Source organism: Gossypium arboreum, chromosome 7, assembly GCF_025698485.1.
Source record: "Gossypium arboreum isolate Shixiya-1 chromosome 7, ASM2569848v2, whole genome shotgun sequence".
Classification (NCBI taxonomy): Eukaryota; Viridiplantae; Streptophyta; class Magnoliopsida; order Malvales; family Malvaceae; genus Gossypium; species Gossypium arboreum.
The window spans coordinates 100,428,363-100,442,847 of record NC_069076.1 but is presented as its reverse complement, the minus strand read 5'-3'; the positions used below and the strand labels follow the sequence as shown (position 1 = coordinate 100,442,847).

The 14,485-nt window shown below is 30.1% G+C and overlaps 2 protein-coding genes across 3 annotated transcripts; both read right to left on the bottom strand.

Annotated features, from left to right (window-relative positions):
- Positions 1-5,113: 5,113 nt before the first annotated feature.
- LOC108488399 (flavanone 3-dioxygenase 3) lies at positions 5,114-7,604 on the bottom strand. The gene is made up of 3 exons (XM_053031290.1): positions 6,893-7,604; positions 6,254-6,501; positions 5,114-5,895 (listed from the first exon to the last, which is right to left on the bottom strand). Exons 1-3 carry the CDS (start codon positions 7,124-7,126, stop codon positions 5,325-5,327), a joined length of 1,053 nt encoding a protein of 350 aa, XP_052887250.1. The 5' UTR covers positions 7,127-7,604; the 3' UTR covers positions 5,114-5,324.
- A 1,185-nt stretch (positions 7,605-8,789) lies between these two features.
- On the bottom strand, positions 8,790-13,214 carry LOC108466271 (protein ORANGE-GREEN, chloroplastic-like). Of its 2 annotated transcripts, none has more exons than XM_017766615.2 (9): positions 12,856-13,214; positions 11,606-11,720; positions 11,350-11,466; positions 11,135-11,221; positions 10,790-10,866; positions 10,359-10,486; positions 9,567-9,703; positions 9,322-9,401; positions 8,790-9,057 (listed from the first exon to the last, which is right to left on the bottom strand). In XM_017766615.2, the coding sequence occupies exons 1-8, from the start codon at positions 13,056-13,058 to the stop codon at positions 9,324-9,326; spliced, it is 942 nt and encodes a 313-aa protein (XP_017622104.1). In that variant the 5' UTR covers positions 13,059-13,214; the 3' UTR covers positions 8,790-9,057; positions 9,322-9,323. The 2 variants fall into 2 exon arrangements, with proteins under 2 accessions (XP_017622104.1, XP_017622099.1); XM_017766610.2 differs by having other exon boundaries at positions 8,790-9,007.
- Between the last annotated feature and the right edge of the window lie 1,271 nt (positions 13,215-14,485).

The window sequence follows — 14,485 nt, the reverse complement described above, 5'->3', positions numbered from 1 at the left end:
TATGTACATGTCATGAAACATATCATGCTCTTACCGTTTCTTCATAAGCATATATCATTCATTTCATTATATCAATATTTCATGCTCCATCATTTCCACATATTTTATGTATATTTATTCCGGTAATAGTTTATATCAAACTTAACATAAATTATATTCCGTGTACTTATACTTATTTCGTTTATCTATCTTCATAATTATTTCATACAACTATTTTGTACATATATTTCCAATGACTAGTTCTTGTAAACATTTCACACAACCATTTCATATAACCATTCGTCATCTGATACTTATTACCTGAATATCAATTGTTCAATAGATGTCACAGTGTTTCCCATCCACGGTCTTATTTATCTTTGACATGATGCCATAGTGTCTTTAAACTATGGTCTTACTCATTTTCTGTCATGTTGCCATGGTATCTTTCAACCATGGTCTTATTCTTTTCATGTCACGTTGCCATGGTATCTTTCAACCATGGTCTTATTCATTTCATGTCACGTTGCCATGGTATCTTTCAACCATGGTCTTATTCATTTCATATCACGTTGCCATGGTATCTTTCAACCATGGTCTTACACATTTCATATCAGGTTGCCTTGGTATCTTTCAATCATGGTCTTATACATTTCATATCAGGCTGCCATGGTATCTTTCAACCATGGTCTTACATATTTCATATCAGAGAGCACACTCCCGCGAACCTCATCCTTACAGTGGGATTACCAGTCCAGGCTAAATCCCCTGCAACGACAATTACTCTAATGAGCTTGGACTGAATTACCAGTCCAGGCTAAATTCAGACCCTAATTCGGATTACCCGTCCGAGCTAAATCCATTTTACACGTATTCTTCGGGAGGGCTATATCAGAATAGGATCACCCGTCTGAGCTAGATCCTTTTTACCGTCAATTCCTTTTTAGAGATCCATCGAATTTTCCTTTCATTCAACCGGGATTTATTTTCAATTTATATCGAGTATTAACAATATTTCATCAATTATCATGAATTGAACATTCAAATCATATTTTCATCACATAACCACATAGTTCAAGTATTTAAAATACAATTCAAGTTACACAAACTTACCTCATTGCTTGTTTATGTTTATAATTTCATTAATCCGATATCTTTTCTTTTCCACGATCAAGTCTCATATTTGACTCGTCCGGATCTTTATAAATAAATTTGATCATTATTTTCATTCATTTCATATTCTAATGCATTTAATTAATTCTCTAGGAAAAATTACCATTTTGCCCCTAAACTTTTAATTAATGACGATTTCATCCTTAGGGTCAGGAAAATAAAATTCTTGCAATTTAATCCTTATTTCCAGATATTATTCTCATACATATTGATAAAAATCCATGAATTCTATAAAATATTAGAATTTTCCATAATTTCAACACTTTTCAATTTAATCCCTAAAACATGTTTTCCCCTATCTTGAACTAAATTGATAATTTCATTCAATTTTGTACTTTAAATAATAAAATTAATCCATTTCATGCAAATTGGTCATTTATGATATTTTTACAAAATTACCCATAAAGTTTTACTTTTATTCAATTTAGTCCCTGAGCCTAAAATATGCAAATTAGCCATGCTAAATGAATATTCATATATTTTTTCCTCCTCCTCCTCTCCATTCCACATCCTTAATGTATATAACACACTTGTAAGTAACATTATCTATATTTTTATTATTATTTACTTTTATGAATATTCAAGCTGTCCATCTGTGTCATAGTCACTAAATTATTCATATCTGGATCTATAGAACTCCAAATTAAGATCTGCTAATTTTTCCTGAAACTACACTCATATATCTTCTTACCATAAAATTTTCAGAATTTTTGGTTTAGCCAATAAGTATAGTTTATTCTTTAAAGTTACCCCTGTTCTGCTGTCTGACAGTTCTGACCCTTCTTCACTAAAAATTAATTATCTCCTCGTACAGAATTCAAATGATGTTCTTGTTTGTTTCTATTAAAAATATACTCATTCAGGATTCTAAACATATAAATTTAAGCTCATAATTATTTTTATCCAATTTTTGATGATTTTCCAAAGTCAGAACAGGGGAACCCGAAATCATTCTGACCTTGTCTCACAAAATTTATTATATCTCATGATTTACAATTCCATTGCTTACATAATTTATTCTATAAGAAACTAGACTCAATAAGTTTTAATTTCATATTTTATTCATCCTATAATTCGATTTATACAATTTTTATGATTTTTCAAAATTAGACTACTGCTGCTATCCAAAACTATTTTAGTGCAAGATATTATTTACGATATTTATAACACCCTTATTTTCTTTCTCTACACTATTTCTCATCACTTTCTCTTGTTTTCTCTTCACTAACATATCAAGAACATAGGACCATATGTAAGAAAACTCTACATTAACATTAATCCCATGCTTTTTCAATAATATCAAACTTAAAAAAAAAAATTGAAATCATGATGTTCTTACCTTGTTCTATTGATTTCAATCTTCATCTTAATTTTCTCTCTCCTTCAGCTTCCATTTCTTGAATCCAACTTGATGTTCTAACTTCCCATAGTCTCCTTAACATTTTTCTCTCTTGGTAGCTATGGAAATTCTTTTTATTTTTGGGTGGAAATGGTGAATTTTTGGGAAAAGGACCAAATTGTAAAGAAAGTAAAATTTTCTTTCTTTCTCTCTTTCTCTCACGTTAGTGCATGGGAAATATGGATGAGAATTTCTCATCTTTCTTTCTTTATATACTAATAAAATAATAATAAAATATCTTATTAAAATATTAATAAAATAATATTTATCTAATTATATAATTGTAAAATATCAAAATATCTCTAGCATCATTATTACTTTCTAGATTTCTCTCTCTTCCAATTGACCATTTTGCCATTTATTATCTTTTAAAATTTCATCCTTGAGTCATCATTTAATTTGATAAATTGCAATTTAGTCCCTCAGAGTTCTTCATCTATTCAATTTGGTCCTAATTCATCCATTTTCCTTAGTTTCTAGATCATTCCACCCTTAAAATATTTACACTATTGCTCCTTCAACTTTTTCATATTTACACTTTAACCCCTCAAAGTTTGAGTATTTACTCTTGTGCAACAAAACTTTTCTCACTTTTACAATTTAGTTCTTTCTTGAATTAATATATCATAATATACTTCCCAATATTGACATAACTCAAAATTTCCCTTTTTGTCACTTTATTTCCTTATTTAACTATATCATGGATAATATTTTACTGTAAAAATTTTCGGGATATTACAATTTTCTAGTCTTTAATTTTTTGGTTTGATTGAATTTTCATAAGAAATATTTGGGTTTTCATTACACATGTTTGATTTAAGTCACCCACAATGATAAAGATCTATGTTTAGTTGTATTAAGGTTTTTTTTCTCTTAAAGGTCGAGAGTGTCATATAGTGAGAATTGAAAATACATGTCACCCAACATGACTTTCTAAACCTCAATGATGTTGAATTGATATAATTTACAAATGATACATGGTTGGGTTCTTATCATTTGTTAGATAATGAAAATTGACGAGATAGAACTGTCTATTGAAGTGATATGAAACAAATAAGAGCAGAGTATATATCAAAACTCTATTAGCTTATTAATTAAAATAGGAAATAATATTGAAGCAATCGTAAAATTAAACAAAACTTTCCAATAATATAAAAGACATCAATATGCATGATAAAGAAATCTTTTAGTCCTTCTACCAATGCAATCAATAAAGAGAGCTCTATAAATAATACTAATATAAAATTTTTAAAAATTTGGATAGGTAAGCTGAAAAAAATTAAGTCATAAATTTATTCAAAATTTATTTTCTACACCTAGAACTATTTATAGTCTCTTCCGAACTTTTAAATAAGAGAATAATACATTTCGACACACTCAAACCTACATTTTCTGTTCATATAAATGAAACTAAACCTCAATCAACTATATATATTCTTGTAATAAAGCTTGATTTATAAAATTTTTGAAGGTCAAAAGAGGTGAGAGAGAGAAAATGGTGAAAGAAACAACAAGAAAGTGTTAACCTTGTGAACATAATGGCCATAATTCAAGAACATGAAATGGAAAAGGAAGTGGTGTTAAGCTATTTGGTGTGAACATAGCTGTTGTTGTTGCCATGGATGAAAATTTGATGAAGAAAGGCTTGAATGCCGAATTTACGGTCCCATAATATTGGAGAAAATTAAAACAACAATGGTGGTGGTTGAGGAAGATGATGATGGGTTTTTGTCTAATGGATAGATTCATGAAAACAGCCCATGTAAGGAAAACACGTAATCTAATTGCACTCTTCTTCTTATATATTGCTTGTTTAGAAATTTGATTTATTTCGTGATTTAGGGTTAAATTTGTTGGGTTTTATTGTTTTTAAGCTTTTTCTTAAAAAAATTATTTATTTATTGAAAAAAAAATTCACACTGGTTCGCAAGGAGCTCAATCCTTAATATAGAAAATTTATAATTTAGATTTTTAAAATTTTAAATTAATAAAGTAAAATTATTTTCTTTTTAATATTGAGTAAAACAATAAATTTTAAATATGACAACTCACACGATAATATACGTGTCATTCTCACTATTTTTTTAATTGACATGTAACATAATGTACACATAGATTATCATATAGTATCATTAAAAATTAATATTTTAGTCGATATCTCTGCTAATTTTTTTAAATGTTAATGATCAAATTTAACTTTATGATAATTAAATTGACAAAAGATACATATTATTATTCTATACACTGTTAATGAAGTAAAAAGACTCTACAAGCGAGACTGAATTGATATTTTTTAAATACATTTATGAAGTTTTTTATTCCATTAACAGTAATTACCAAAATTAAATCAAATAGTTCCAATGTAAAAGCTCTGATTTTGTTCTTTGTTGTTGTTGACAGAGGGGAGAACATTTTTTGTTTGTTATATATTTTGGATCTGAAGTTAAGACAAAGACACAGAAAATCTTGTCTTGCCGACAGGACACCACCAAAATGTTTGGAATATTACGATAACATCCCAAAAATTCCGAAGACAAACTCAAATCCATACAAAAAAGATGACTAAAAAAAAGTTATTCATTAATAAATATCAAATTACAGAGAAACAGGGGATCCCCAAAAAGAACAGAGTGACAATAAAAGTTTCCCCAAAAAACTAAAACTTTTCCCACGAAACAAACGGACCTCGTAATATCATAAAAACCCATAAACTAAACAGTAAACCCATTTTTCCCAATACAAAAAAAAAAAAAAAAAACATTTTTTTATATTTTTAAATTTTAAGTGTATCAATGAAGTGTTTGCCATCAGCAATATCATTATTTGCGAGGAAATCCAAGAAATCCCTAAAACTACTTTCTTTATACCTCTTTGGATTTTGTTCATCGATAAGCTCATTAGCGGTTTCCATTTTATCATCCATCCCCAAACTATGTAAACTTGCAATGGAAACCCTAGTTTTTTCGCTGTTCAATGTAGCCCTATGAACCACACTTTTGTATACCCCATTGCTCATCACTTCAAAATGGTCACCTATATGAACCTGTAATACACCGTGAAGTTCAGGGACCATTTTCCAATTTCCATCATCAGTGTCCAATATTTCAAGACCTGTTGAGCTTTGTAAGATAATGGTTAAACAAGTGTAGTCTGAATGTGGTGGTAACCCTAATGGCATTTCTGGTTTAGGACATGGTGGGTAACAGTTTACTGCCATGACTTGCATGCCACGATCTATTTGCGGGGTTAGTCGATTCGGGGATATCCCGAGACTTTCGATGATCATTCCCATTAGTTCGAGGGCGATGTTTCGAACTTGTTCACAATATTTACCCATTTTCTCCCTGAAAACACATCACAAATTTAAATAAGCATGATGAGTTAGAAATATTGCGTATATCTATATTACATGTCAATAGTATTTTATCATTTTATTCAAAAATGATAATTTAGTTCTTATACTATTAAAATTTTATCTATTTTATTATTAAAAATAACATAGTTAACGTGTACTTTATTCTGACATGCAATTATCAGTTTTTAATAGAAGTAGATGGTGTTTTTAACCCGACTAGTTTACACTTTGATCATTATATAATGATTATTTTACCTATTTTTTAAATAAAAGAGACAAAATATAATCAAACTCTTAATATAAAGACTTCCACATACTTTTTACCATAGACATAACTGGGAACCTACCTGTATTGAGGAGGGTTATGGGGCCATGAATCAATCCAGGCATCCAAGGGATGTGCATAATGCTTGAGGAAAACTCTCCAAAATTGGACCTTGTCAGCCCCGTCTTTCAAGCTTGTGCCGTACCGTACCGGGTTGTAAACGTCATTTGACTTGAATTTAAGCTTCTCTTCACTTGGCAGATCGAAGAAACCGAACGCCACTGCGAGTGCTTCATCGAGAATAGATTGGCTAATCCCATGGTTCACAACCTAATGCAAAAATAAATAAATAAATAAAATGAACATACCTACTTTCTTAATATACACAGGTGTATTCAATTTAAACCTAAAAAAATATTCGAATTCAATTCGATAATTATCGAGTCAACCAAATTTAAGCATCTTTATATTAAAAATAGAGGCATAAATTTATATTAAAAATTCGGATTAAAATTATAAATATTTGGGAATCAAAACTAACAATAACTATCACTTTTAGTGATACTTAATTAGCTTAATGGAGTTCAAATATAAATTGAAGTAATTCGATTATATTTTTAAGTTGAACTCGAATTTAAAAAACAATACTTAATTAAGCTCGAACTAAATATCGAAACCAGAAATTAGAGTCAAAGAAAAACCAAGGGAAAAAAATACTCACTTGAAAGAAGCCCCTGTGGCGACAAGCTTCACTAAGTTCTTCAATGGCGATTGAGCGTTTATTGCCATTCATTCGTAACCGAGACATATCGATGGTCGGAATTCGAGCTTTCTCTGTACCCGAACTTGAAGATTTCGAAGGCGAAACGACGTAACATTCCGGAACATAATCCAAACCCTTCTCTTGTGCTGTGTTTCCAATAGTAAACGAACTCGGATTTTTGTCTCCAGACATTCTGTTTGGACTTCAAGGAAAAAAAAACCCAGAAAACAGAGCAAGAAAATGAAAAGAAATACACGTTGTGGGATGCTAAAATCATGCAAATATATATAGTGAGAAAAAGTTGGGTCAGCTATGACGATTTAAACTCAAATCATAAATGCTTGAAATGCTGATCATTACAAGTTGATTTAAAGCACAACATTCCAAAATATAACTTTTATGACATATTGACATTCATTCATACATGTATGTATATTTAAATGTTTAAGGTATGGGTTTGTGGATATAAACTATGGATGACAAGAGGTGGATATAATTATATGTTTTTAAATTTGAGATTTTGCAATGTTTGCGATCATCATGTTTATCCAGGTTAATAAATTGTGGCTGAAAAACAAAACAGCACTTTACGGCTAAACGACATTCAACATATTGGGTGTAACTTGTATGCCACCGCGTTTTATGTTGCAATGAACCGGTTCCAATTTTTTCAGACTTTTCATGAATTTAAGATTTATATAACTTTGGAATTGAAATCGAGTCTAAATTAATCCAATTTTATCCAAAAATTCAAGTACCTTGAATAGTAAATTCGAAAAATGAAAAATTTAGATAACTTTAATTTAGTAATTGAGTTTGAAATTAATTTGAATGTATCAATTTAAGTTTTAATATTTTCGAGTCGATTATTAATTTAGATTATTTCAAGTTTAAATTATGATCGTTTAAGTTTGTTACAAATCGGGTCATTTTGGGTTTTGTCATTCTTGTTTGACATTCAGCTTTGGTCAATCCGAATTATTTGCTGAGATCATTTTATATCTGATGTCATCTTAAGTTCAAGTTATTTTTAAGATTGTTAGCTTTTTATTACCAACAATCAAGCATAAATATGATAATACTCATGTATTTCTTACTACCAACCTGATTATTGTTTTTGTTAACAAAATTCTAAGAAAAAAATTGTTTTAATTAAAATTCACATTTCAAGTCTCTATTAGTTGATGCCGATTAAATCTTAGCTCGATTAGCATGAGTTTCATTCCCAATGTAAGAGTACGCGGGTTTAAATGCACTGAAGTATATTATCCTCCTATTTATGGGTTAGAAATGGACTTAAATAAGTATATGCTTTGTCTCAAAAAGAACAGATATAATCATAATTAAAATTCTTTTGACACTCCAATAATTTAATATCTTACTTCTTCACTCAGATATCAACCAATAAAAATAATAATACAACAAACTTATGATATCTCAATTCAAGATTTGAAGGCAAGAGTTGAATACGAGTATACTCATTTCTTTTCAATATTTGAACACTGTATATTCATATGGATCTTAGGATAGGAAATATATGTTATCCGCAATCGAGAAACATGAAACCAACATTATTGCTCTTTAACCTATTAATGACTGTTGGAAGCACTGTCTTAATTCTACCTAATCAATCTTCAATCTCATCTTTACAATTTTTTTATATAAATTTTAAATTATCTATAACTCTCGTCAAACTCTTAAATTGAAAAATACTATGCACTAGAACCCACACCTACCAAGTTGTTGCAACAATGAGGCCAACTAAGTTAAGATAAAATTGAACTTTACAAAAATCTTTTATCTATATTAGATTTTTTCACACGTGATTTGGGTGAAAAAAAATTTAATATTAAAATTATATTTATAAAAAAACTTATTCAATAATTCAATCATAAACAAAGTGGTAAAGTATTTACAAATAATCAAGAGTTGGGTGCAATTATGAGGCACATTGCATTCCCAATGGAAGACACAAGTTTAAATTTAGAAAACGACATTGTTGAGAGGAGCAGCTAGAAGCCCCGAAATAGTTTAAGTAATTTTCCTACGAGACGCCTAGATCCAGCTGCATACCTGTATGTATGATATGATTTTACCAAATCCAGGTTTCCTTTTTATATGAACTACAAGTTTCGGTACAAATCATGTTACTAACCTTGTTTGTCAAGTCTAAAAACTTATCAAAGTATAATGATTGGAAGAAGTGAAAGGAGGATTGAAGTTTTTCATTTCAAAAACAGGATTGTTTTGGAAAATAGTACAAATACAAATACGATTTTTGTTGCAGCAAGGGAAGACTATTAGGATGTTTGTATATATACAAAGGATTGGTTATCTTGTTTGTATCTACATTTGAAAACCAATAATAAAGAGAATGAGAATGTCACCTCTAATCAAATGGATCAATTCGTGGGTCGTGTTCGCTTGCCATTGCCATTCCGGTGCAAAGACAAGTAGGGCACATCACCTGCCGAAGTTATCAAAAAAGGGTCACGAGTGAACAAATGAATGATGCGAAATAATGCTATATCTGGAAAAGAAAGGTAAATAACGAAAGCCATCAAATTTCCCGGTCGATATATGCACAAGTAAACAACACACCAATGAGACCATATATTTTTAGATGACAAACCTTTCCGGATCCCAAACAGTTTGAACATCTTTCCGTTCTGGGGGTTGATAAAGGACGGTCTCCACCATTTAGTGTCGAGACTGGTTCAGTAAGAACAAGTGATCCGGTACTTGAGCAGCGAGCACAAGCAAGATATCCTGCATTTACCGGAGGATAAAATACAGTATCTTCTTTTTGAAACTTTACAAGTACATGTCTGAGCTTACCAGAAAGTGTAGACTGTAGAATCAAACTATTACTAGCACTGAACAAGAAAAACTGATCCGAACAGAGGTGTTTGGACGGTTTATGGAATACAAGTTTAAAAAACGCGGTTATCCAAAACTGAATCAAATTTTATTTTTTATTTAATATATAATTGATTTTAATTTTTTTATAATATAAAAATAAATATTTTATATTTAAAATAATTTAAAAGTTATTAAAATTTTATTGTTTTTTAGAAATATTTATAAAAAAGGCTTTGAAATTTTGTCAAATATATTCAAAAGCTATAAAGCAAAGTTTATTTTGTTAAAATAAGTCTAAAAATCCAAAACAAAAAACTAATATATAAAAATTGAGAACTGAGCCGACCCGAATTATGACGGACGGTTCAAAAAATCTAAAATACCTAACGGAACTAAATTGAACTGATATCACCCTTAACTATTACAGTATAGATGAACTAAAACCTGAAACAATCCAAACTAATATTGACTAACCGAACTAAAACCTATGCATATAATTGCACTTGGGTCTAGAACCTGGGTACTTGGAACCCTAGGAAAACAGAATGTTTCAGGAATATACCTGTTCCAAGACAATACTTGCACCGTTTATGCTCTTGCTGTTTAACATTGTTTATTTCGACTACCATCAAGGCTGAGATAACCCCTACTGCTCCTCCAGAGAAGGATGCCACTATAGGATCAACCTGACTGCATTTACCACCAATGGAACCACGTTACATAATACCACAATGAAACAAAATTGCATGCGCAGTTTAAGATTTGGTAACAAAGACAGATGCCACTTCTTTCTAGAAGCCAAACTTGTCTAAGAAATTAATTTCCCACTAATATTTCTAAGTATATATAAGCTGGCTTGCAGCAATTGCGATAAGTGTTACACTGAAACCAAAAGGACATCAACTTCTTCGTGGTTAAAAAGGTAGCATTCAAGCGAGCTTAAGCTATACCTAATAATAAACATCCACTACAAACCAAGAGGATCAATCATACCTCAACTGCATTGGCAGATGTACACTACGGATGAAATCTGCATATGATGTGCCCCCCAGTCCTAGCTTAAGCTCCAGCTAGGGTACGGGAAGAAGAAATAAGACATGTAAGGAAATAGAATATGATTCCAAAAACAATATCTAATTCTATCATGTGTATTTTCATGTTAAAATCAGATGTTTATTAAAAGTGATCATCTCCTTTCTAATTTTCGTATATATAATGGATTATTTCCCTCCAAATGATTTATCCTCTCGGGAACACGTTCCATTCATTCTCTTCTTAAAAGAACAAACCAACTAGAGAGAGACTAGATTCCAAATGTAGAGAGCATGAATGACTTACAGTGGGTGCTAGAAGTCCACCAAAAATAATAATTCCAGCAATAAGAGAATAACAAGTCACATAATAAACCTTGAGATTTGCTGAGGTCTGCAAGTGAAATACCCGGTCAAAGATATATGATTGTACATAGATCAACTTGGATTTAATTTCATTTATTAACAAGTAAAAACAATAGGCTGATGGAATAAAAACAAATCATTTAAAGAAAATCTCACCAATGGAGGCAGGAATGGGATGAATGATGGAAAATTAGGAAGTTCACTTTCTTGCTCTTCCTTGGAAATACCTAGTTCAGCACTTTTAATTCTCTGTTGTATCCTTAGCCTCCGAACCTACAAGAATATTATTTGAGGGGTGTATCATTTGATTAAGCAATCATATGGTTTTCTCAGTATAAATGCCAATGCAGAAACTTCCCCTGTTGACATCGAAAACTCAAAAATCTAATTAAAAGAAAAGCAGTGGATTCACCTCTTCCATTTGGAGAAAGATTTTGTTACGCCGACTTCGAATATTATCCTCAATTTCTTGCAGTTCCATCTTAGCAAAATCCTGGACTGTTTCAGGCCCTTCTATGATGCAAAATCTGCACATTTTGTAATCATAAATTCCCAAGATTTTGAAATTCATGTTTTTCTATACATTTCAAATACATAATCAAAGTTCAACCATAACTAATTTGTCTTTTCATAGCTCATAGTTAATATAACAAATAAAAAATCCAAATTCAGCTTTTCATAGCTTATAAAATCATAAATTCTTAAGATTTTGAAATATATGTTTTTCTTAATGCATTTCAAATACATAATCAAAGTTCAACCTTCACTAATTTGGCCTTTTCATAGCTCAAAATTAATAAACAAATCAAAAATCCAAATTCAGCTTTTCATAGCTTATAAAATCATAAATTCCTAAGATTTCGAAATTCTTGTTTTCTTATGCATTTCAAATACATGATCAAAGTTCAACCTTAACCAATTTGGCTTTTTCAAGCTCAAAATCAATATAACAAATGAAATATCCAAATTTAACTTCTCATACCTTATAAAATCATAAATTTCTAAGATTTTGAAATTCATGTTTTTTTAATATATTTCAAATACATAGTCAAAGTTCAACCTTAACTAAATTTGGCTTTTTCAGAGCTCAAAATCATAAATTTCAAAATTCCTAAGCTTTCGAAATTTGTGTTTTCTAATACATTTCAAAATTCATAATCAAAGTTCAACCTTAACAAATTTGCTTTTCATAGCTCAAAATTAATATAACAAATGAAAAATCCAAATTTAGCTTCTCATACCTTATAAAATCCTAAATTCCTAATATTTTGACATTCATGTTTTCTTCTACAATTCAAATACAGAATCAAAGTTCAACCTTAACTAAATTTGGCTTTTTCAGAGCTCAAAATCATAAATTTCAAAATTCCTAAGCTTTCGAAATTTGTGTTTTCTAATACATTTCAAAATTCATAATCAAAGTTCAACCTTAACAAATTTGCTTTTCATAGCTCAAAATTAATATAACAAATGAAAAATCCAAATCTAGCTTCTCATACCTTATAAAATCATAAATTCCTAAGCTTTCGAAATTTATTTATTTTATACTTTTTCAAATACATAATCAAAATTCAAACTTAACTAAATTAAACTTTAGTTCTCACAATTCATATAACAAATGAAATTCGAAAATTTCAAATTCATGAGCAACAGAGAAATAACCCGGCGGCAGTTTTATCGGCGGGAGAATCGGATTCAACAGACGGCGCGGAGGAAGATGAATCCGGCTCGGTAGCCATAGATCGCCATCTCGATTTCAATTCGCATTTCTTATGAACAAATCTAGAGCTCAAAGAAGGAGGCTTGTATGGAGGCGAAGGCTTTACCGTACAAGAAATCGTCAACACTCGACTCAAACAAACCATCCTCAAGAAGAACAAAATTCTTCAATCTCAATAATTCTCTCTTCTTTTTCTCAATAAAATTTCATTTCAGCGTTGTTTTTCAAAAAAGGAAAGAAAAAAATCTAAGTTCATTGCTGTGATTTTATTGTTCGATGCTAAAACAAATTAATCAACCGACGATTCTATTGGTCTAATTTTGCCTCAGGTTCTTATATTCTTGGGACATTTAAAATTTAGTCCTCTACATTTAATTTAGTGAGTTTAATCACCTTAGTTATTAAAATTCAATTGATACCCTTATTACTCACTTTCGCTAAATTTGATCCTATTATTAATTTCACTTTAATATAAAGTTTAAAAAATATAAATATATATTTATAAAAGGTTTATCTAAAACTTTGGTTAAATGGTTAATTTAAAGTTTTAATAAACACAATGTTTTAGTTTTAATATCATCATAGTAATATTTTATAAAATTATTTTATATACAACTATAAAAATAAAAATAATAATAAATTTTAGTTATTTTATAATTGAGTTAGTGTTTGGTTAATTTTCGAGTTATGACATCAACTCAATTAGTGTTGATGCTTGAATCAGGCAAGATAGAGATATCGATGATGCGGGATGGTTCACCTTACTTAAGGCAAGGGGAAGAGCCGTCATATACGGTGATCAAAGTTCAAGGGTATGCAATTGTTGAGGTCCAAAGGATGGCTGAGAGAGAGAGCAATCATGCACAAGGCTAAGGGATTATATATCCTTAACCATAATCCCAATGTGCCACATGCCACTCTTTCATTGGCAATCTTAAGGCAAGCTTGTAAAGTAACCTACCATTGTTGACCTAAGTAGGGTGGTTAGGGTGACTATTGAACTTGTTATCAATCACTTCATATGAAACACATCAGTTAGCATCATAAATGGTGATTATTGTGTGGGTCTCATGTGAATTCGTACTTAAGAAGTTGTTTTAAAAAGATTACTCTCAGTGGTAGTTTGAAAAAGAAAGTATTTGAAGAATTATTAAATAATAGTATAAATAAAATGTCGAATATTTTTTTTATTAGGTTACAAAAAAATTAGAATTAATCATTACAAACATAGTTGCACTAAAAATTGGAATATATCTAGACTTTAACTAAAATAAATTTAGACAGGACTAATGAAATTCAAAATTAGAATAAAATTTAAAGAAAATTTACACATGACTTACATAGAATGAGATTTGAACCTGGTCACTCAAGGTGACATATTCTAAGTTAAATAAAATTTTTGAAATTAAAAGCAGAGAGACAAATTTTAAAATTTGAGAAACGACAGGGACTGGGGTCAAAATTAAACCATCCCAATTTGATTGTGGAACAGAGGAGGTGAGTGAGTGGGGCTTAGATTGACGAAGACAAAGCGGAAGCATTAAGTAATGATGCAAACTTGAATGGCGAAGA